At 36.7% G+C, this 24,981-nt stretch overlaps 1 protein-coding gene across 1 annotated transcript in view; it reads left to right on the forward strand.

Annotated features, from left to right (window-relative positions):
* Nucleotides 1-487: 487 nt before the first annotated feature.
* The window catches only part of fgf10a (fibroblast growth factor 10a), a 33,900-nt gene continuing 9,406 nt past the window's right edge, over nucleotides 488-24,981 (forward strand). The window contains exon 1 of the mRNA XM_066712142.1: nucleotides 488-1,367. Within this exon, the coding sequence (XP_066568239.1) occupies nucleotides 1,079-1,367 (289 nt within the window). The 5' untranslated portion in view covers nucleotides 488-1,078. The remainder of the gene's footprint in view (nucleotides 1,368-24,981) is intronic.

The raw sequence follows: 24,981 nt of genomic DNA on the forward strand, positions 1-24,981 counted from the left end.
CGAGATTAGTAAAGCATGAGTATACAGCCCATTCTGAGGGCCAGTCTTTAGAGAAGAAAAAGGCACACTGAGAGCAATTAGCAGGGGCTGAAGTGCCACAGAAAGGGGCAGCAGTAGACGGGAAACTTCTGAACTCCCTCCCTAAAGGAATCCTGCATCTCGGCTGGCCGGTTTCAGATGTCTTCTGTTGCGCTGACCCAAGGGACTGGCTGACTACCACCTCACACTAACACTGTAGGCACATCCCACTTCTCCAGTGTAAGCCCTGACATTTACTCACCAGCCTCTGACCTGTTTACTGCTCAGCAAGTTTGGGTGGGGGGGTGGGGGTGGGGGGGGGGAGGGTGGAGGGAGTGGGGTTGGGGGGGAGGGGGGGGGGGCGAGAGAGGAGAAAAAAAAACACACTCTCACTCAACACACACACGCACACACACACACACACACACACACACACACACACACACGCACACAGGCACACATGCACACACACACACACACACACACGCACACACACACACACACACACACACACATACACATCTTCAAAGCCAACTGTTTTTCATAGACTGCCAATTAGCTAAAGAGATTACATCTGGCCCCTGTGCTGAATAAATAAGGTGAGAAGAGTGACACAACTCAGACACTTCGGAGGGGATCTGCTGCCTTCAAGAAGCCCTAACTCAGTGCTTCAGCTGAGAAAGAGACGTTGAAGGGGAAAAAGACGCTTCATTCACAGAGGGAACTCCAGACAATATAAACTCACAGACTTCAGAGGGATTACTCTTCACGGATTTTTCTGTCCCTTTTTGCTGCTTTTTTCCTTCTTTTTTTTTTCTTCTAAAAAGAAAAAATAATATTTATTGTGAAAACTTATTTTTGAGGAGTGGGGGGAATCATTCGGGCAGCACTCTGGAGGTGGTTTGAGTTATGGATGTTGGTGCATTCCTTTCAGTAGCAAGAGGAGCTAGCAAGGGGATAACCAGAGACGGGACCTCCACTTGCCTCCTTTCACTTCTCCCCACAGTTCCAGTATGTTTCTTTCTATGAGACTTTTTCCAGTCCCGAGAGCTTCACTACAATGTGGAAATGGATACTGACAAAGGGTGCCTCAGCCTTTTCACACCTGTCCTATTTCTCCCTGCTGGTCTTGATCTGCTCTTTGTCTGTCACCTGCAATGACATTGGCAGAGACATGCGTTCAACAGGGGTCACCAATTCTTCCTTGGTTGTCGGGAGACACGTGCGTAGCTACAGTCACCTCCAAGGAGATGTGAGGACGAGGAAACTCTTTTCCTTTCAGAAGTTCTTTCTCAGGATTGATAAAAATGGCAAAGTCAATGGCACGAAGAGCAAGGATGATCCCTTCAGTAAGTAACTGATCCTCAAAAATCTTTTCCAGATGTTGGGGGACTAAATATTTACATCCAAAAGTCCCAGAAAATGATTAAGTAGAATATTTTAACACTAAAAAACAACTGTTTGTATATACAGCTAATCCCCCTTTGCCTTTTATACTTGCTATCCTGAGTTTACAATAGAGGAGGAAAAAAAGACAGCCCAGTCATTTATCATCTCAGAAGCTCTCTTTCACGGTTTATCGTTTCTTCTCCTGTCTTTCTTCTCTTAACAGCAACAGCCTCTGAAGTTGTAGAGACTTGACTTGTAAAATACCAAATCTCCTTTTATTTTTGTTTTCCGGGTATTCTATTTGTATTTTTGAATCTGGCTGTTCACAGAAGAATGATGGAATCTGAAAACAATTACACTCTGCCATTAAAGAGGTTTCAAACAAACTTTAAAAGATTAATTTCTGTAAAACGGAAGGTCTCTTCTGGTAAATTTTTTTTGTTCTTTTCTAAAACCGCATGTTGGTTTGACTGATCAGAGAGCTTAATAAGTTATGTTTGAATGCAGCATGACCCCTTTTTGTCTTTAGCTTCCTATCTCTGTAGTAACTTTACATTACTGTCGGTGCTGTCAGTAACACGTGTGGAGTGCTTTGTAATGTTTTTTTTTTTTATCATCTGCTGATGAAATATAGACTTATTGATTATGTACAAATATTGCACTTTCCTGGCACTACAAAGTAACTGAACCTAAAGGTTAGAAAACATCCATTACCATGCAGAAACCCACCTGGCTAGCACTCATAGCATCTAGTCTCTCTTCTGCAGCATATCGCACACACATTTCAGCTAATAAAAAAGGCTTTCCCATGTGGGCTACATGTGGGAGAGACTTCCCTTAAAATGAGAGAAGGAAGCACTGAAAACCCAACAGATACAGCTTTAGGAACTTACAGCAGGTTATTTTCTCTTCTTTATTGATTGGCACTCTTAAGCATGAGCCCATAAAACTTTATATTGTTCTCCAGAATATGTACTGATATATGTTTACAGAATATATACCTACTGTACTTTTATTCCCAAAGAGTAATATAAGCTAAGAATTATCCCTGTGATATTATCATTACTTAGCTGTTCATAGTGATTTATATATATATAGACACACACACACATTATTATTATTATTATTATTATTATTATTATTATTATTATTATTATTTTTATTTCTTGGCAGATGCCCTTATCCAGGGCAACTTACAACATAAGTGCAAAACAAAGTGCAAAAATACAGTTCAAATGTATCATATATGATAAGTGGTATGAGTGTAAAAGCAGAAATGTATGATGGAAAAAGTAAGCAAACTGTGGATCATGAAATATCACATTCACAAATAAACAATAAAGCAGTCAAGTTTAGGATTTATTATCAATTAACATACAATAAATAAGTAATCATAAATTAAAATGGCAAATAACAGGTGATGCATAGCACTAAATCAAAGCAATGCATTTTTGGAGAAAAATCCCCACAATATCTATGTTTTTATGAAGAAAAAATATCACTCAATTATATAAACCCGGCAATAAGTAATAAACATACATGATATAACAGTTTCATTAGACTTAAAAAGCTCAGGGATTCATAACATAGCGGTTTAGAAAAACTGAAGTGCACCTGAAATAATAGCCCTGTACTGTGGTTTTATATACATTGCATATCATCCTTCTTGTATGCATGTGTCCATGCGGGCAAGACTGGGAAACTGCAGCTCCCAGCACAGGTTGGTATAAAAACTGCTTAGAGCTGATAGTGCCCGCTAGATGGTGTGCATTTTTTACTTTATAATCCAATAATGTTATTCTTGAAAAAAGCATAGGCAGCTTTAACTTATATCTGATATTTTTAAATACGTTCTATATATAAGATCGTATACTAGCTGTTTATAAAGTATTTTGCATGGTTATTTCTGTAGGCACGAGCAGCTTGTTCACGGTATAATAGTGTGAAATCGAAAAATGCCATCACCACTTCCCACTGATTGTGCTCCACACCAGCTTAGCAGCACCATACAGGAATCATTAGCTCCCGCAATGACCTCAAGGCAAAGAAATTAAATATAAAACAAATTAACAGTACTACTCATTGTAACCCCTTTCCACGTCTTCACCGACTATTCCTGGAGAACTGATACTAATATCAATTGCTCAATAATGCTGATATCATGATATGTTAGAGAAACTAGATGGACAATTCAAGATTGAAAGCCTGGAATGGTCAGGGTTCTGTTTTGACACAATATTCCTGATTACAAATGGTGCGTAACAAAAAGGGGAAAGACTACTGCTAGTCGCTAACAGCTTCCTCTTACTGTTAACAAGGCATTGTATACTAGGAGAGATAGTTATAACCTTTCTGAAACTTTGCAAAATATTTCAATGGGAAAGTTACCTCCCAGGTAACCAAATGTTATTTTGTTGTAAAGACTGTGAGAGTAGATGAGGTGTAAAATTCCTGGTAAAAAGTACCAGAATATCTGGTCAGAAACTATGAGGGAAGATAGCAGTCTCCTCTTTGGAAACATAATTTCAGATTGGGTAATATTAAACTTGGGACGTCTACTGATGTTTATCTCGCCAGTATTACGAATGACAGAGGAGAGGAGTTGAGATAAGACTAGCTGTAACTGAAGAGGAGGAACAATTTTGAAGTGAATGTGATATTTCATGATCCACAGTTTGCTTACTTTTTCCATCATACATTTCTGCTTTTACACTCATACCACTTATCAGAACGGAATGCAAGAATAAATATTTATACATCCGTGAGTTGTATTTTACAGACATCTTGTTTTCCTGTCTGTATTGGTTATTTACCTTATTTTCAATGGCATAATTATTCATTACAATTGTATTATTTATCCTGTAGGTATCCAGCCCATCCAAGTTTAATGAAATACACAGTCATACGATATAAAATGGATTTTGTCAGCTGCTTCTGCTATAATGTAGAATAAGTAGATAGAAATGTTTTAACTCAAAGCATGTTTTTGAAACAAGGTGATAATATCAAATCCATATCCTAATCCTTTAGATATTTTTTAAACATAAATTGTACTCATTATAGCATGGACCAAGCTTTTGCAAGTTAAATAAAAACAGCATCTTTGCGTTCTATGGCAAAATTTAAAACACATCTTCCACTACAGTGGTGTATTTTTAGTAACATATTCCAGTTACAAGTTACACATTTTCTTTGAACAATGACTAAATCATCTTTGATGTTTCCAGTCAGTTAGGTTTTTGTTTTTTTATTTTTGCATTTTAAAACATTGCAAGAGAAAAGTATAGACTTTGTTCAAACCTTTGAGCGTATGTGTGTGGGTAGGGGCTGGTGTGTGTGTGTGTGTGAGCAATCAGAAAATAGCTATAATTGCAAACTATGTTAACTTAGTCCTCATATGTGGTGTCATTAAGATATTGTCTTAATGCTAGGCAATTACATGGGAACAAGCCACTCACATTGCCACGGGGTAGCCTGCCCACCAAATTGTTAACTATTATGGTCTTTAACCTCTGAACTTCCATAATACCTCTGTATGGGAGCAGTATGTCTGAGGTGGGAGTGCGTGGGTAGGTGAAGGGATTCTGATAGCCAATTGCTAACCAAAAAGGGTACATAAGTGAACTAAATTCTTGGTTTAAATTACATAATTTTAAGAAAATTACTAATCTTACAGAGAGTGCAAAGACATTTGTGATGTATTTCCACTGCCAATTGTGACATGATAATTGGTCTCTTAATAGCATTACTGAAGTATCCTGTCTCTTTCTTTTTTGGATGTAATTCTACAATATTTCAGCCCTTGTGTATAACATTTTTTATTTTCTAACATTGCTGGAATTCATGAGTACACCAGGATGTATATTGATTATAACCTTGATTAGTGCTCAGCAAAAATAAAAGCTCAGTCAATTGACCATAAATGATGACTAGGCAGAATCTGTTAAATTTGTTCCTTAGTAATTTTGGATAGGTTTTGGTTTTATAATTAATTATTTTTTTCCTGATGTTTTTGCTCAGCAACAAACACTATCAGTCTTTTTTCACTCAGACATGCAGAATAATTTCCTCTCATTTACCGGCTATCAAAATCTTCATCTAGAGTGGACCAACAGTAGCTCATGACGACATAATGTAGTTAAATACGGCTACTGCCTCTCTTCACAATTCGGGCCTCATGTCCAACTTCCAAAGTGGTTACTGAGTAGGACAGATTTTGAAAACATTTACAAATATTTGCAATGCACCAAAATATATTTACACCATTTAAAAAATAAAAAAAAAACTTTTAATTTGAGTTTGTTATTCATGGTTTTGAGTAAGTATAAATTTCCATTCTGGTGTTGGCTCAGTTTCACTTCAGCTGTAGTATGGCACAGTAACAGCAGCATGCTCTATTGAGTGACATCAACTAACCTTCTGTGCCACAGATAACTGCAGCAATGATTTCCATTTCATGGGGTACATCCTGCAATCTGTTTAAGGGCATTTACTAGAAAAGAAAACTCCCAGACCTTAGGCAGTGAATTACTGTTGTCTTGTGGAGAAAATGCATGGCATTTGTGAGCAAATTTAGTATTGTTGTTTATTTCTACTCGGTCAACTCTGGATGCTTGCGATTTTTGCTTCTTACTAAATCCTGAGGCCAGCTACATAAACAGCATTCAAAGATTTATATCATTTACAAACTGTTTAGACTCTTCAATTGCTTTGTAAACTCCAAGCCTGAATTGCATGGTCTTATGCCATGGTGAACTTTCAAAACGTATTCGCAGTTTTGAAGCTGAGGACACACTGCAGACATCCCATCCATTTCTTAATCTCTAGTCAATTTGGATTTTGGACGTATAGTTTAAAGTCACAGAATTTTGATCTTTCTTTATTGGTCACGGTTGACGTCATCTTTCTTATTTTAATAGGGCATTATATATATGTTTTTGTTTCTGAAAACCAACAGTGGACATTGGTACCATCATAGCATCGAAGGTTGGCTCTACTGGTAAATTACCAGTAATCTAGGGATACCTCAGTGTGGATTTGAAAGAGATTATCTAAGGTTAATGCATACCAAAGAAAGGGAGGTGTGGTAATATTGGGATGGAAGAGATTAGGAAAGAATAATCTGTCAGATATTTAGTTACTGTTTGATTTCTGCCTTAAGGGACACTTTCTATATTGAACACCCTAAACCTTTATGTTTGTTTTGTTATATACAGCATGGGTATTAGTATTTGTAGTAAAAATAGTGGTAGTGGTGTTGTTGTTTAATCACCCATAATGTCCTTGCAAAATTAATAACACATTTCAATGATTTCACTATTGGATTCATATCAATTACGTTTCAACATTTCACAGGTTCAAAAAGTCCTGCTATATAAATGTTCTGGCTGATTGATGATTTTAATTCTGATGGGCTGAATGCCTCTCAATGCTACATTAGCTCTGAAAGCTTAAATGTTCAATCAAAGTATAACCCTTAATCCCCTACTGGCAACTATAGCTCTATTGCATCCTGAAGTTATAGGTTATCCCAAGACTTGCCAGGTATCTTTAAAGCCTGCCTATATCCCTTGCTTGCTTTTACTGAATGCTTTTAGAACTCCACACTACATGTAACAAACATATAGGATTAAGATTTTTCTTTTTAAAAATACATTCAGCTTGTCATGTATTCGAAAAGAGAAAGCTGAATTTACTGGCCCTCAAACATGATGCTGTGTTTGAACAATAAATGAACTAAGTACATACATTTCATAGAAGGTTTATGAATTTTATATATATGATTACAATGGCATCAAAGAAGATTATTTTTTTCTCCTTTTTAATTCTGCCTTAAATGGTCTTTTCATTTACTGAGACAATTACTCCCATTTGACAGTTTGCTAGTTTTGCAGAAACTGTAAATGTGAAACAAAGCACTTCTGTAAATCTCTGAATAGATCAGGTAGAAAGTTAGAGCAAAGGACACCCAAATGCTTCATTGTCTGCTTTGATTCTCTCCAGTTCAACTTTTACAGTTCAGTCTTCCAATGTGGAGTGTCTGAATTTCTGAAAGAGCTGTCTATGTTCCGTTTGAAACCTAATACTGCTCACATTGTCCGATTCCTTTTGAGAATCCATCTGCTCAGAATCACGGCAGGCTTTGTCATTTTGTTTTTAAAAGCTTACCGTGTTCTGCTCCACACAGACGTCAATGTGCAAAATGTTTACAATGGAATTTGGATCCATACTACAGAAAAAAAAGAAACTAAAAGGGAGGTTATCACTTGAAATGCCACTTCACTTTGGCTTCTGACTTTTGTGTGCAGATGGTTGAACTTCCCAGACTGCGAATATATTTATCAACTTAAAAGAATATATAAAAAATGAATAATAACAATAATAATAATAATAATAATAATAATAATAATAATAATAATAATAATAATAATAATAATAATAATAATAGCAATAGAAAAAAAGTTGGAAGGTTTTCTTTTGAAGTTTTGCCCATCTTAATATTAGTTTTATTTCCCTCTAAAACCAAACGGCTGCATTTGGACATTTCAGCTGTAAAAAATAACTTCAAACAGCTCCAATGTGTCTGGTGACAGGAATAAAACAAATATTTCTGTTCTATTACCGTCATGAGTTATATTTCTTCCCTGCGAAGAAGCGTTTCCAAATATGATTTAGTGAACACATGGAGATCACAAGAGCCCCTTTTAGACCCACTTAACTTGCTGATAATTTTGAATCAAGGGGATAAAACAACAACTAGAGAATACAGTACTGCTATTCAGAGTTAAGAGCATCTAAATGCTTTGTGGTAACATCTTAAGTATAATAAGTATCAGAGATATGCACTAAAAGCACCATACACTTTTAATTGAAAGTACTTCCAATTCCAAGATTCAACTGTAGTCAAATTCATGTGCTCCACATAAAATAATGCTTGTTGCTATCTTTTCCTATTACAATCCTTTTCAAGAGATGTTCCTATAATTGAGGCAGAAGCATCAGTATGACAGAAACCCTGCAACATAACATTACAGTACTACACTACAGTACATTACACTACATTATATTATATAACACTACAGTGGTACAAAACCTTAACAATCCCAAGTGTAATCTGGCATTCACTCTACTGCAACTGTTCAGAAGGTAACCATAACTTCCTTGACTGGCCACTTTAGCTCTTTCCCAGCCTGAAAGCAGCTAATGAGTCAAAGAGGCCTATATAACCTACTGATCTGTGGCCCTCAAGGACCAGAGTCAGTGAGCACTGCCCTAAAAGGACTTTTGCATCCACAGTTGAAAATAAGGTCCATTGAATGACTCAGAACACAGTCATTCCCAGAATTCACGGCTCGAGCCTGTTGGGTGGCCTGAGAAGCTGAATATATGTTCACAGATCATCAGCCCTTTCATATGTTCCTTCTGTTATCCCAGTGGCTGATCCCGGAATCCTAAGCTTTGTTTTGTTTAGTTTTGTTTTCTACCAAGTGCATGTCAGCGAGAAAACAAAGCTCGGGACCTCGAGTAACAGCAGCTGGGCATTGCTGTTACCAGTCCTGTTACCCCACTGTTTTTTGATCTATGGAGGAAGAGGTCGCAAAAACAAGGAGAGCAGACTGTAAAAGACATGAATTTAACATCCAGAGATGCGTTTGATCCAGGTGCTTCATCCATGTTACCGAAATATAGTTACCTTTGAAAGCAACCTGTAGGACCACAATGAGACTGCCTCTACAGATCCAGTCCGGGCAACACTTTGAATTTGTTGAACAATTCCAAAGGGTGGTGCTGAGGTAGATAGGTGATCCTTAGCCACTGCAGGTTTGACTGCTTTCTGATTTATCCTCCAGTTCTGTTGTATCTGTTCTGCATCAAATTCTGAATTAAATTCAGCAACCTGGCAAGAAAAGCTTAGGGTGCACATAGTTCTCCTGTGACATTGGCAAGTCAACAGAAAAATCTACCAACTGTTCCCAGTTTGATTTTTTAAAGGTAGGGACGTGAATGGTACCTCACTGGTTCTGCAATAATGTCATATTGATACATTATACAATACATAATTAATTATTAATATATTGATATTTTTAAAGGTAGTATGTAAAAATAAGATAACATTTGTTCGGTTATTTTCTTTCTTTTTCGCTATATAGAGATTCCTGTAACAAGATGTAGGCCTATATTTTTTTATCAGCCATAAGATGACAATTTAAACTGATTTGTATCCAGGATTAGAGAGTATGTTTTCTTTGTACATCAAAGATAAAAGAAGATTACTTTTACAGTGGTATTTAAAGTTTTTAATTATATGTTGTTTGCATTTGATAAATTACAAGCATGGGGCTTCAGTTTAATCTGCATTGTATGCAATGCTAAAAGCCTGCATGGTCATAGATTTTAATGGCTTGTTTTGAAAAACATTTAATTAGTCCTGACATTTAGAACACATGAGTGCCTTTTATTAGGTTTGGTGCCTTTTTATGTAATTATTTCAATAGCAGTATGTTTTAACAGTTATTCAGTTTCTTGCACAATCCTAATTTTGAAACCTTCAACACATAGCCTACCTTTTTATGTCTGAGAAACACAATTAAAAAATAAAAGTACTGTTAAGAAAAAGACTAAATGAAAAGACAATTATATTATCCAGAATTAGATTTTGCTAATCGTATTTACATCTTATGCTTCAGTTTCAGTTTTTACTCTACTGCACATGCCATTACTGCATATGTGTCCTCTTGGTTTTTCTGTTGTGGTTTCATCTTACATTATTTCCCCTTTTAATCAGGAAATACCATTTAAAAAATAGTTTCCACAAAGACTACCCAAAACGGCACAAATCATGTAAAACTGGGTGAGATCTGAACCCTCGCATGTGGACTACTTAGCTTTCTTCTCATCCTGTGTGCCCCGTCTGGCCATTAGCCGTAGGAAGTCTTTTTGGCAGGTATTTTTATTGGGTGAGTCAAAGTATGCTTGACAAACGGTATTCTTAGCAGGGGTCAGCCTCAGAAAATAATTCAGAGCAGATATAATAGGCTAGACAGCAAAGTCAGAAATAAGTTGATCACAAATGTGCTGACCCTATAAACTAATCCTGTAAAACCCAGTGAAATTGACAGGGCCTTCACACATCTGAGGATTCTTTCCCAAGTTGGGTGGAGGACTGCCAAGCAACTTATGGCAAGGCCTGACTCAGAGGAGGCAACCTCCCAACAATTCATATCATGACACTGGGTTTCCCTTCTCCATTAGTGTAAGTTAACCAGGGGAGGAAACTGTAAAGAAACCACACTAATCCAAATTAGCCTTCCCCGCGGATCATGGCTGTCACACATTTCAAGGGAACGGGAGAAGAGGATATGCTTTTCCCTAAAGCCACTCTGCTCACTGATTAAGTTAGGCCAGCTCTATAAATTAAGCTGCTTTCACACCCTGCCTGTCAAGATACAGCTCAGTATAAAAAGAGCGCTAACTACATTTCTTTTACTATTATTGATTGAAGGAACCTAAACCGACCTTCTTTGCAGCAAGTCTTACCACACCAGACACATTTCATCTGTCTTTGCTCTTGCTTTCATTTCACCCTGCCACCCCTGCCTGCACCTGGCAGCTGGCCCTTGTCTGTGGTGTGTGTGTGTGAGTGTGTGAGTGTGTGTGGGGTTTCCTCCATTGAGAACACCCTTCCCTACTGCTTTAGAAGGGAGACTGATCAAATATATGGCAGCTCTGGCTTCTGTCACCCACTGTAGATTCAAAAACAAATTTGGTGTATTTTATTGTATATTGTTTGTGGTTAATGGTGTCGCAAAAATATTAGTCTAGGCTTTTTCATGTGTTAATATATTAATAAATCAGTGGCTTCCCAAGGATATTCCACTTTACATTTTCAAGTTGAAAGTATATTTATGAGGGAATATATTATGTTTCTCACTTTAACCACCTTCTACATTGTCCTTGTTTACAGTTCCACTCTGTAAATTGTAAAAGTGACTTATGAAGAGCAGTGAGGAAGAGGAAAGGTTACCATCAATAGAACTCCTTTGGAGTTTGACCTTGATGTCTTTATACACTTTCCCTACCTTAAACACACTCAACAGAAAGTACATCTGTGAGTCATGCTTGGAAAGCCTGGTAGTGCGAGAGTGCACTTCATTGTATACAACTGACAGGTTGTTTTTTGCTTGTTTATTTGGAAACATAAATAAGAGTCACATGTTTAGCAATTATGACTTCTGAGGAATCTCCACAATTCTCTAGCTAATGCTTTTGCTTGTTTGTTTTCCATTTGTGTTGTTTTGTTTCGCTGGTTAGTTGGTCACAGCAAAATGACCAATATTATGCAACAAGTCATTTCAAGCACTGCAGTGAGATGAAAGTTACAGTCAATCTGAGACTAGGCTCAGTCAACTGTGTCCATGGCATGACAACAAGTATTTGGAAACCCATTCATAAACACATGGCGCCAATATTAACATTAATAAAAATAAGTCATTTAGTCAATGTTTACATTTTTAAAACTGGGCATCTATCAAAAGTACAGTTTTACAAATGTATTTGATCGATTTATTCTACTAACCACCCAAACGTGGCAGGAAACATACTGACAGCTCTACAAGAGAAACAAGATCAATCACCTCTAAAGATATATCAGTCAGTATCTTTTTCACACTCATTTTATGTGGGGGGGGGGGGAACAGAATGATTTTGCTTGCTTGTTTGCATGCATGAGAATTTAAACTCTTCATTCATCTCTTTTAATCAGATACGGGATAGGGTGTGTGTGTGTGTATGTGTGTTTGAGGAGAGGATTGTTGCTTTTTGACTGAAATATCTTAAATGCTTGGTGTGTCACAATGGCAGGTCAGATCCCAAGTGGAGGCCCTTTCATTTTGCTGAAGAGGCCACCTTTGGCACTTTCTTCTCATCACTGGGAAAAGATCTTTCTTGTCAGTGATCTTGGTGCGCTGCCAGGGAAGGTGAACAAACGAAGCACCCCTCTGTACTGATTGTGCCAGCCTTCTCACTGACCTCAGAGTATGCGTTTTTCTCCAACCCCCAGTCCCCCCATCCCCTCCTTTTGAAGAAGAGCTGGCACCTACAGCTCGTATGTCACACAGCACTAAAAATGTCAGAGTCCCACAGCAGGCCTGGAGTTGAATTGTTATTATCCCCTGTCTATAAAGGAAACAGTCTAATCTACTGAAAAGTAATGAAAGCCAGGCATGATCTCAGCTGGAGTGCCCAAGAGAGATGGTTGACCTTTGCAGGGCAGCCCTGCCTTATTTCTGCACCTCCTTGCGTTGCACTGCCAGCAGGCTATAATGAACCTACAGGCTGGCTTTGGTGAGCACCTTTAAACAACAGTACAGGAGGAAATTAGTTATTTTCTCATGATTCCATTAGCAAACACACACACACACACATACACACACGCAAATATATACATATATATATATATATATATAACTATATTGCTATGGTTAATGGTTCTGCCCTCCATGCCTAAGTTTAAAAGTTCAACCCAAGTGTTAGAAGTGTGAGAGACCAGATGTGTGCATAACCTTTTGCCCTCATTATTTTAATTGGCTTCCTTTTGAGACTGTTTGGTACACTGAAAAAGAAAGAACATGGTCAAGCAGTTTTGTTTTTGTTTTGTTTTTCATATTTTTGCATGTGAATTTTGATTTTTTAAACGATACTTGTCATCTATTACATTTTAATTCTAATCACAGAGAAACCCAAAACTCCATCACAAATAAAATATGAAATACATCGGTTTGGCAAAACCCTCCATGTCACCATCCTCCCTACCTTACATAGGGACTCCATATGTCTATTTAGCATAATACTAGAGACCTGGATGATGGCACCTAAAAAGACAGAGACAGCTAAAAAGACAGAGCAGAATTCAGTTATATTAAAATGAGCCACCCAGATGAGAGGTTCCCTCAACACACCCACTCCTGTGCTATAAATATCAGCATGACCATCTGCCATCTGGCCCTCCATAAAACACAAGGCCAAGCTACCACAGACACATGCGCTTGTGTCCCCTCCATTTTGCATTTGCCCTTTTGTCACATTTACCAATTTCCAACAGGCCTTCTCATTTTGGCATGTGGCAAAGTAACAAAAAAGTACTGCATTTAGTCGAGTTCATGTATTAAAGCCTCTTTTTCTGGTGTGAGTCCAGTTGCACAACTGTCTACTTGAATTTGTTCCGTGACGATGATTTAACCAGTCACCAGAGGGGCACCAGCCTTTCGAAGTGTCACGCTGCTTTTTTTGGCATTGCACTGGCACCGTGCAAACAGGAAGGTCTGCCGTGATATTGACAAATCAATTAACTAGGCTGTCAATCATTAGTGTATCTGGGTTCTCTTGGAATGTGATGTGCTGCACTAAAACATACCATATGCCAGCATTCCAGTTTCACTAACCATTTCCCCAATCTCTATTCTGTACTGTGAGAGGTCTGGGATATACAGAATTGTGTTGGAAACCAAGTAGAAAGAGTGTTTTGTGCCAGCAACTGAGGTTTGGTACTGTAACTGTTACTACTTAAAATTAATCATTAAATGAAATTAAGAAACTATGTTATTATATTATTATTATATAGTTTCATTAGAATGGAATGAAATACATTGGAATTTATTTTCATGATTCATAATGAGTCTTTGGTCACACACTGCTAAAAATAGTATCATGTTTAATTACAGACACATATGCTTGAAAATATTCTACTGGCCAATGCAGGTGCTTTTCAAATCACTTTATTAAAATGTGGACTTCTTTAATGCAAGTGGCACAAGAAAAAGGAATTGTTTAGCACCATTAAAACTAAAAATAAAAAATTGTATGTCTACAATTAGACTGTTCCCACAAGAACATTTTCTGCAAAGTAAGTTTCATATTGTCTCCTTTCATTTCATATTATTTGACTAGTTTTAATCACATGCATAAAATGGGACAGAGCTCATACCTTAAATGATAAATTATATCCTTCACTTGGTATGTAGGTCTTCTGTGCCATTGCTACTGGTTTAGTACTGACAACATTTAATAAACATATTTGATACATGAGTGACATTTTCAAGAACCCCAATACCCCTGTAGTATTCTGCTTGCAATACTAAAATGTGCTATTTCTCCAATAGGCAAAACACTTAAAAGTAGACCTGATTTTAGCCACATACAATCACAATTAACAATAGTTGTGATACAGCAATCTGGAGCAAATACACATAATCAATGTTTAAAAACAAAAACAAAAAGATCCAATTTTAAATGTAAGTACTAGCATGTGTCTGTGTGTATGTCTGATCTATTCCACCACAGTTTGCATGAGTTGTATGCAAGATAGCCTATTGTTTTACAATTAGTAGGCCTAATTCTGAATGTGATATCATTGCTTCTTTGTGAATATAGGAAACTATACAATTACCTTGTTTGATATGTGTTTCTTGGAAGCTGATCTTGGGGCTGTGCGGTAATCACACTCCATATCCCACAACTGTTTGTCTTGTACCAGTTTGTCACGCATTACCTCTCCCTCACAGTGTACAGCTGCTTTACAGCTTTTAATTATAAACAGATCAACATCTATAGATTTCCTGTATCCTGACATATAGGCTGCATTGTGACAACTGTATCTGAAGAATGATTTAAAGAAATGTTATTAGATCAAATTAAAAAAATGCTTTTCAACAGCAGCAGTTAAAAACAGATTTCAGTCTGTAGGTTCTGTATGGTATGGATTTTTTTTTTAAAGAGGGAGTTTTTAAATGCAAGACTCAAATTCAGGATCAAGTAATCAACTGGTTCATACTGAGATTCCAATATTCAATCAATGTACAATACTAAATAACTAGTTAAGTATAAAAGATGTATTCCCAAATGACATTTGTTTTGTAGCATGTAACACTTGTTAGTCCCCCATGGTATTTGTTGCTTGCACATGAAATGTTGGGGTCCCGTACGGTGAAATTGTTTGGTCACATATGACACTTTTTGTGTGTCCTGTACCAAACTTTGTTTATATTTTCCTTATGGGTCTTGCATTATAAACAGGTTATGATGTAAAAACAGCTTAATTGACAATTTCCACTGTATGAGCAGTTAATACATTCAGATATGATGATAATGATTATTCTCATGTCAAAAATAATTCTCCCCACCCAGCTTCTACAAGAGTCTATTCGATGTAACTGCCCTCCCTTCCCCATCTCGTCTTAATTGCACATTTCTAAAATAAATCATATTCCTAATTACATATGGTTCTGTATTGTGAACTGTGATGTAATAAAAAAGGAAAATGTTAAAGTAAATGCATTTAAATGCTTGTTGTCAAAACAGCTTAACTTCTTCTGTTTTTTATCAATGACAGTTTAATGTAATGTTTTTAGTCCTTTGCTGCCAAAGAAACATGTAAATGTGGTTTTGTAATGAATCATTGAAAAACTGGGTACAGAACTTAATTACAATTACAAGATACCAGTACTGTCCACATCAAGTGAGACAACACACTCTACACACAACCCAGAGAGCAACACTGTAATTAAGACAGTAAATGGGCTGTCTGGAGTGCATGCCCTGGAGTTATGTAGGTCCTGCAGTATGTGCCTATTTGCCTCCACAGTACTGAATTGTCCCATGTCTATTGGTTACCACCCATCTTCAAACCGTTCTCTGCTGTCTTGAAATGTAGTCACAATATACCATATCACTGCTAAGGGATGAGCACTCTTGTCTTTTCTGAATTGTTAACTGGAATCCAAATGGCCATTATATATGGTACTGTGATTCAAAGCCACAAAAAGGTAAAAATGAATCTTTTGCATGTTGGCATGCTCAATGGACTCTCGCTTTACTTTCCATCGATTCAAGTGCATGTTCATCCACATCTTCCTCCTGATCCAGATAGTCAGAGCATGTGACTGGAAAGGTGTTGGATACAACCTCTTGATCCCATTTTTTTGAGTCAAATTTAAGATATAGAAACATCAACAACAATTACACTTCACAGGCGTATAGAAGTTTGCACACCTGTGCTAATCCGCACAAGACTTCTGAAACAACACTGGCGCAGTGCACGATCCTTTATTGATCTACATTCTGGAAAAAGATTTAGACAGACATTAACTAAAGGAGATGGTATTGTTCTTCAATGAGTAGCTTTATGCAGCATTGTCACCTGCACAATAAAAAAGGCTGTATATTTTTTAACAAGACAATCTGACATAACTCATAACTCTTTGGAAACTTGCAGGGTGTGTTATTATTTATGTCCCAGAAGAGCAGGAATAAGAATATTTGTTATGGAAACTAGCAATGTTTTTTTTTCCACAAGACTCCTCATTGTACGAGGCTAAATTTGGAGACAGGAGTTTGCCAAGATGTTTGTATAAGATCAATCCCCTAAATATTTATCGAAATAGGAACAGAAGTGCAAGCATGACTTTGTAAACGTGTTTCTGTTTACCACAATGCAATAAAGCACCCAATGTGTCTTACTGATACATTGAGATTTGAACTTTATATAATTTATTCGGTTTAGTCAGAGTTGTTGCACATTCAATTTCCTCCTCCTCATCCGATTCCAAAGCCAGGCAGAAAGAATAATTACAGTCATTCTGCTGGGAATATTCTAAACTGTTGATGGTATAAATAAGTCAACGCCTTCTGAATTATAACATAAGCAAGGAATTTAGTTAAACAATCTCCCGCTGAAAGCTACCTTTAAAACAGCCAATAATAGTATCTGGCATTAAAGGTAAATGTACTAATTTAGAGTGTAATCTATCTTTCAATACTTACATCAGTTATACTAACAGTTCTCAAAAATAAATGTAGCTTTGGATATTCTGAATAGGTTTCAGATATATTTGAAAATAGTGTTTTAATTTCCAGGCAGATACAAATAGAATGGTGTCAAGATAGCTGTAGTCTTAGTTAAAGGTGGATCCATACAAACTGTGTTGATGTCTTTGTTAGAGAACTCACCTTGTCCCCTGCCTGAGCTCAATGAGTGTGTGTGTGTGTGTGTGTGTGTGTGTGTGTGTGTGTGTGTGTGTGAGTGTGTGTGCATGTGTCAAATTGTGTGTCTAATAAAAGCTTATGAAAATTTATAGCTCTGGACCAGATGAGGCAGGGGTATTTCTGCTAAAAATCTTACTTTAGGCCATTCCCAAGCTGCACTGCTGGTAAGTCTAATGAATAGAAACAAGGGACTGGTAAAAACAAAGTGCAGTGAATCATCAAAGGTAATAAAAACAAGATCAGACCAAAAGCTGCATCTGGGACTAAAACCTTTAAGGAGCTGGCAGGAATGTGTACTAATTATTGTGCTGTTAATATGTTGCATGTGTTGAGAAGGGGAGATGGTGTGACTTAAGGCAGGCAGTGGCTTATCCAGTAGCCCTGGATATCATCCATCACAGATTCTATATTCTACCTCCCACTGCTTTATGGCTTTCTAATGCAACACATTCCCATGCAAAACCTGCAGGCCTGGATGACCGTCGATGTCGCTGGGTGCCTGCACTGACATTTAAGAGGAGAAAATGCCCTTGTTTCCCACAATGGAACGAGTTTTGAGTCTATATTTGGAAGTGCTGCTTTTTGTAGTCAGCATGCGTGGAGGTGTCAAAGGAAAAGAAAAAAACGGTCGTAGTTCTTTAGTTATAGAACCTGTGCCTGTCTCCCTGTTACACATTGGTGTATTTTCTCATGCTGTGTACTTGCCTGTATTTGCTCCTCATGGAAATGCATGACCACACAAACATACATACATTTAAAATGAACATATGCATTTATATCCCCTGCAAAAAAAAAAAACTTTCAAGAAGTATATGGGACTCTACATTGTGTGCGTGCTGGTGCAGAAGCAATTGTAAGTATTGCCAACATGTCTGTTATAATCCAGCTCAATAAGACATTTTAGAGACCGCCACATTTGCTTATTGGTAGACCATTCGAAACTGCTCCCCAGAACACAATACTTTGTGACATGGTATATGAAAACAGATGAGGAAACAAAGACATAAGTAATTAAGATGTTTGTTTTCTGTTGCTTCATTTTTTGGGGGGTGGGTGGGGTAGGATGTTATTTGATTACCATTTCTTTGAAGTTGTTTCAAATATTAGGTTGCCCTTCGTACAACAAGATCTACTATTAAAAACTGCACAGCACTTGCTCAGTTACATCAAAGGGGAGTTTTTTTCTCTTTTTCTTTTTATAGAAATTGTATGTTTAAGCAATAATATTTAGCCCATAAGGCATTAACATAGATTACAAAGTGGTTTTATGGCATTAGTGAGGCTTATGTGCCACAAGACTAATCCTTCATAATGTCCCATGCAAAGGGCTATTATGATGATTATGCGTTTAAGCATAGTCTTTGCAGTTATTTTTCTTCATGGTTAAGTGTGCTTTGTATTTGTTGGTTTTAATTAGTTCTCATTTTTGGGGGGTGCAAATGTATCTTCTTGTGAAAAATTACTGAGATCATTACACTATTACCAGTACAGTGATTCAGTAAACTCGCAAACTCTTACAGATGCTTATTATCTGTAAACCATTACATTAGAGGCTGCATTAGCAACATGTAAGAAAAGAAAAATAACTAGAGAAATTACAATGAGACTCAGTTTCTGTAGAATGAATAATTTATGCTAAGCATAATTAAATGATATTGTTTGCCAAGAGAGTAGGCTGTTTTAATGCCAACTGAATTGAAGTGTAGCTTAAAGTTGTACTGGGAAATTATTATTGCAGCTTGATCCTTTGTCTCTGGAGCTGATTTACTAAGTTCTTACTTGTAGCCAACTTTGAAACTGTATACCGATTGTTAGTATAATGTATTTTATTGAATTAAATCGGGAATGCATAACTGCTCCACTGCTGTACTCTTTTTCATATCAATTTTCATTTCAGTGTGTTTCTTTCAGCCCAGAGTCCAAATGGATTACTGTTTTGATTAGATGATATTAAAAAGTATACATAATGTATTATAAACTCAATTGCCTTTTATGTCATAGTACATTTTACTCTATGGGTTTAAAGAGCCTAGAGTACTGTAGTACTTTGTAAGCCAACATACGCTGACATACATGTCTTCTGTATGCTAAATCAATGGGGGGCTTCTACTACTGGTATGAGTTACAGTGTATCTCAGATAAAGTAAAGATAGAGGTGCAAGGTGTTTGACCTTATTAACATGCTGATGGAAGAAAGATTTTAAGAACCTTAATAACAGATTAATCAATCACTGGATTGAGAGTAACATCTACAGACAACTATATATCCACTAAGCTATTATTTAGTATACCTAAAAGATAATGTACATTGCAAACCAGTTGTCTTATCAATAGGAAACAGTTGATATCAGCAAGTCTTATCTTCAGATGAAGAAACTGCTTTTGAAGTTCTGCTCAGAGGGCCAAACCAGCTATCTCTGCATAGTATTACAGGAACAATATAACGATTTAGTTATATTCAGAATTATGTGAATGTCAAAAATTACAGTAAAAAGTAAAAGCATTACTTACACTCCCATCACCTTTGCAAAAGATGCTCCACACCTAAGTGCTGCCATGGAACTGAGTGGAGTCACTGAATCAGATCACTAATTATATACTGTATATTCATAAGAGTGGCAGTGTTGTATGTAGATTGGTAACCCCATTTTGTCACATTTGTTGGTGCTTATTAAGATGTATTCACATAGGTATTTGATACTGAGAGGCTTATCTAGTTAATTTGTTGTTAGGCTACATTGTGGAGCTGTGTTGCCAAGGGTATGCATATACAAAGAACCATGTCTTTCACTAAATTTACACATTAGAAAGTGCAGGTAAAATGTTGGACAGTCCTAGATAAGCCATTGATTTAACAGTGATAAATATATCTAGCCAGTTTAAAGCCAATTTAAAGGCATATCGAGAATGTTGTTTTCCCTCTACAGATTCCTTTTGACCTGCAACACACTGTTTGTCCTACAATTACAGTAGAAATTGACAACAAAGTTGACAAAATTCTATTTTATTTATTATTTTAAAGAAAGAGGGAAAGTTGAGCATCTGTTTTCAAGAAATGTGATCACAAAATATGTTTAGACTTATTTAATCTACCAATGTATCAATCAGAAAATATCTGTGACAGCCAACAAAAGGAAACTGTTTTCCATATACATTAAAGCAAGTTTAAGCAAGAGTCAGTTTTAATTTAAATTAAAGCATCATGCCAAACAGACTGTTTGAAATATTTATGTTCCTTATGGGTCCCTTAGGGAAGCCAAACAATACTCACACACTTCGATCATGGAAACAGAGAAATACATTTCCATAGAGCCGTGCTATTGTTTCATTTGTAATAAAAAAAAATCCAAACCTCAGACTTCTGTAATATATAATGTACTCTAGGGTTATGAAGCGGCATCAAACCTGTTTAGATCGCTATCATGTTTCTTATTTAGTAAAACTCAAACTATATGCTCACCACTATGACACTAATAAGAAAGAGATGTAAGCCGCTTTCACAATGCGAAACCATGGCGCAAAGTTAAAGCGTCATAGTGAGAACTAGTGTACATCTCACTGATAACACTGCATGCTCATACGCCATTGGAGTCGCTCCATATTACCCCCACAGTGAAAGGCCAGTCGTACTGCCCCATGTCGAATCCTAGTCATATTCAGACCCAGCGTGGACTATAGGGCTTAAACTACACTTCAAGCAAAGGCTTTTAACATTTATCATTTCAGCTATATTGTGAAATGCAGTATGGCTCTTACTCTTATGGAGATATCCATATGCCACTGAATTATAGAAGAGGTTAATATCAATATTTAATTAAAGCTCCTAGTAAGTGACAAAGACTTTAACAGGTCTTATTCAGTACACACTGAAAAACAGATCACCAATTCAGGCTGATCTTGCTAATAGATTGTTAGATAGATAGATATGTGTGTGTGTTTACAGGTAGCCCAATTTTTAAATCACATTAATACAAATGTTTTTGACATCTAGGCTGCCTCGTGAATACAAAACTAGTGACACTACTCTGTAACTGGATAATATATGTATCAAAACACTTTTTCTTGAAGGTTAAATCCCATCTTACTTAAGATAGTAAGCCTGTCAAACAGTGTTGACTTATCTCAGGTCAAACCTGTGGCTCTTCCAGATGGGCCTTTAAACATGGGGGAGAAGCAGAATCTCACTAGAAGGGCAGAGTCGTCTTGACAGCCATTGAAAATTTGGACACAGATGTTCCCCAGATTGGAGATGCCAAATAGAAGCAGGGAGACGTTGTGATATCTATCATAATCAGAGCTCCCAATTTCTAGGATAAAGGAACCAGTCAGATGAAAAGTAAAGCAAATATAAATTTTGTGCTTGTTTTTCTGAAGGTACAGTCTACATATATAGATGATTATCACAAGGAATTTTCAAGTTTGTTCATGAATTACTATGTTTGAGTCAACAATATATAACATTGGTACAATCTGAAATAAGCAATTTGAAAAATTGAAACATGACTATGTTGCCAATAAGGTTAAAAGAAAATGAGTTACGCATTCCTTCCCAGCAGTGTAAAAAAGGTGTATTAGCACAGTCCTGACCAGGCTATGATAAAAGCTTTTGTAAGAGGAAATTCTATTAATTAAGATAAGGAAACAAGTCTCTGAAGCCCTTTAAAAACTGACTTACCATGTTACACCTTATTAAAGTGTGATTATTCAGCAGAAACAAAATGTCTCCTGAGTAGAACACATGCCTTTTATATTACACCAGGCTCTTGAGTGAAACCTTAAACAGGGCCTGCTATTTTGTCCATGGAATGTGTATTTACATGAAAACCTCAAAGTGCAATAGTTAATTTGATTATTTGCCCTTGTCAAGAAAATTAAAATGCATACAAATATTAATCTCCTGACCCAGTAGTTCCCAGGTTATAATTTGATTGAGGTGTACGTCAGGATTTAGAATAGGGATACTTTTTTTGAGTGGGAAATATGACCAGGGTTTCTTTGAAGCAAGAGGTGGGGCTGTAATCATTTGCAATTATAAAATGAAAAGCATTACTTCCATTTGGTCTGACGGCCTCTGAAATCGAATGCATGTGCATAGGGGAAAAAAAAAGAAAAACAGAAACACTTTGATTCATGAAGCTGTTTTGCTTTCACAGGCTGTTGTCTGTCATCATCACAGATCCTTGAATGCAACATATATTTTTTGTTCTTTGACACATGCTTTGTGTAGCTGGTTCACTGTTTCACCCCCAAATGAAACACAAAAACACTGCAAATGCTTTATACCTGGGAATATTAACATACATTTCAACACACAGAGTGATGTATAGCAGTTGTTCTTTCATTTGGTAGTAATAATGTGGCTTTGAGAAATTCCATTCTCTAGCTCACGCTTATGTATTCATAACTCAGGAAGAAACCGTCATAAAATCATTCTCAAGTGTTTTTGTTTTGATGTTCTGAGTTCTTTTGCAACACTATTGTAAAGCTGGTGGGCTTTATTCTTACAGTGTTTGAATTGATTTGTTATGAGCCCATGCATGTCTTTGGCAATCCAATTACCTTTAAAAAAGTGGTAGCTTAGAAGATATGTTCTGATCTTACAGAGATCCACCAAAGTTTGCAACATGCACAATCAGGTCTTTCTTTAACAATTCATTGCATAACACTGGGAAGTTACCTGTGTGTTTTGAACAGTATTGTAGTTACTGCCATAGCATGTAGTTTATCTTATCTTTAAACTTCTAATGGTTCAAAATCCTCTGTGTTGACAACACTTAATTTGAGTTCCTCAAAACAATACAAAAACAGGTATAAGAAAGGATTAATTGTTTCAAGATTACTATATTTTTCTTTGTACCATCATCTATTAAATATGTGTAAATCATATCACTTTCTTCCCTTGCCAGGCAAGGTCTTTAATATTTAGCCCAAGATTAAATCACTCACCCATTGAAAAACTGTCAATATCTTACTCGATGGGACTTTTCTGTTTTCTGAGGCCTTCTTGTGTCTACCCAATGGGAAACCCTCAGGTATTGGCTTTGGACTATGTGATGCCAAGTGATATATTGATACAGGCCTGCTGCTTTTTATTAGTCTGAGGTGATACAGTTAAAAGAATGCTAGTTATTTATAATTTAAAATAATCGACAAATCTTGCTAATAAATTAGACGCAGACACTTAACAAACGTGCTCAGTTGCACTTCACTGGCATGCAATCGTGCGACAAATGTTGAAATGTTTCCACATTATCCAACCCTACATGATTTTGGATTTGCAGACAAGAAAAAAAAAAAAAAAAAAAAAACATACGTCTTAAAAACAAAAAAATATGAGACAGCTCACAACATCAAGATTGACATTATTCTGACCATCAGATACCATGGACTGAGTTGGACAATTAAATATTTAAAAACACTTTTTATATTTCTTCATCGAATCCTGGGTTCCTGTGATCGATTCTCTAAAGAAACATGAGCTTAGAGACGATTTAAAAACCCTTACTTACTTTCTTAGTTAATTGAGTGACCCTGACCAAATATAGGAGAGGGGTTATATAATGAGCATAGCTCCTGAGGAGAACAGAGACAAACCTCTACTGATCCCTTAACAACAAAAGCCTTCGAGCAAGAGACCAGCAGACATCAGATCAAAGGTGCCAGTCACTATCATTAAAGAGCCAAGGCCAGGTCATCAGAAATGACAGTTTTTAATAGGGAATCTGTTCAGTTTATTAGCGAGGAGTCTGTAAAGTAATTGAAAAGGCATGTCAATCAAAAGAGTAGACTTTCAGGCCAGCAGGACAGCTAATGCCAGTTCCCAGGCCAATTATGTGCAATTGCAGGGAAGTGGAGTGTTGTTGATTTAAAACTACACCAGCTAATTTAGTTCATTCAAAACATGGTATACAGCACAGATATATATGTAAATAAATGCGGGAAGCTGCTTTGTGAGTGGATACCTGACAAGAGTGTGGCTCCCGGATCCTAGTCTTCTGTTGTCTCAAGGTTACTGGAAAGCAATTTAGCAATCCTTGATATGATTTTGTGCTGTGATAGAAACAATTTTGAAGACAAGTCTTTATGAACTCTTTCAAAGAGAGTAAACTGTAATGTGAAAGAGAAAGTACAATGATTCATTTGTGATAAAGCAGCAGTAGTCGTAGAAATAGTAGCAGTTCTATTGAGAATTTTAACATTACTAATACTATTTGATTTCACTGAGTGCCTATTTTGCTCATAATATGTGTGAACAGCATTTCCGGATAAAATACACCCTTGGAAGAAAAGAGCATGTTTCCTTAAACTCTAATTAACAACATATACCAGCATAACTGACCATAGCCTTGGCTACTATCTATAATTTTTCATACGGCACTTGAACTTCCCAGTGTGTAATGGAAATAAATAAGTACTACTGAAGACAAATGGTATTGCTTACTGGAAGGAAATAAAAACTGTTTCCAGCTTTACATAAAGTAAAAACTAAAGATTAATAAATCAAATCTGTTTTTCAGGAACTCCCAAAGCAGTCAC

Source organism: Amia ocellicauda, chromosome 8 (genome assembly GCF_036373705.1).
Source record: "Amia ocellicauda isolate fAmiCal2 chromosome 8, fAmiCal2.hap1, whole genome shotgun sequence".
NCBI lineage: Eukaryota > Metazoa > Chordata > Actinopteri > Amiiformes > Amiidae > Amia > Amia ocellicauda.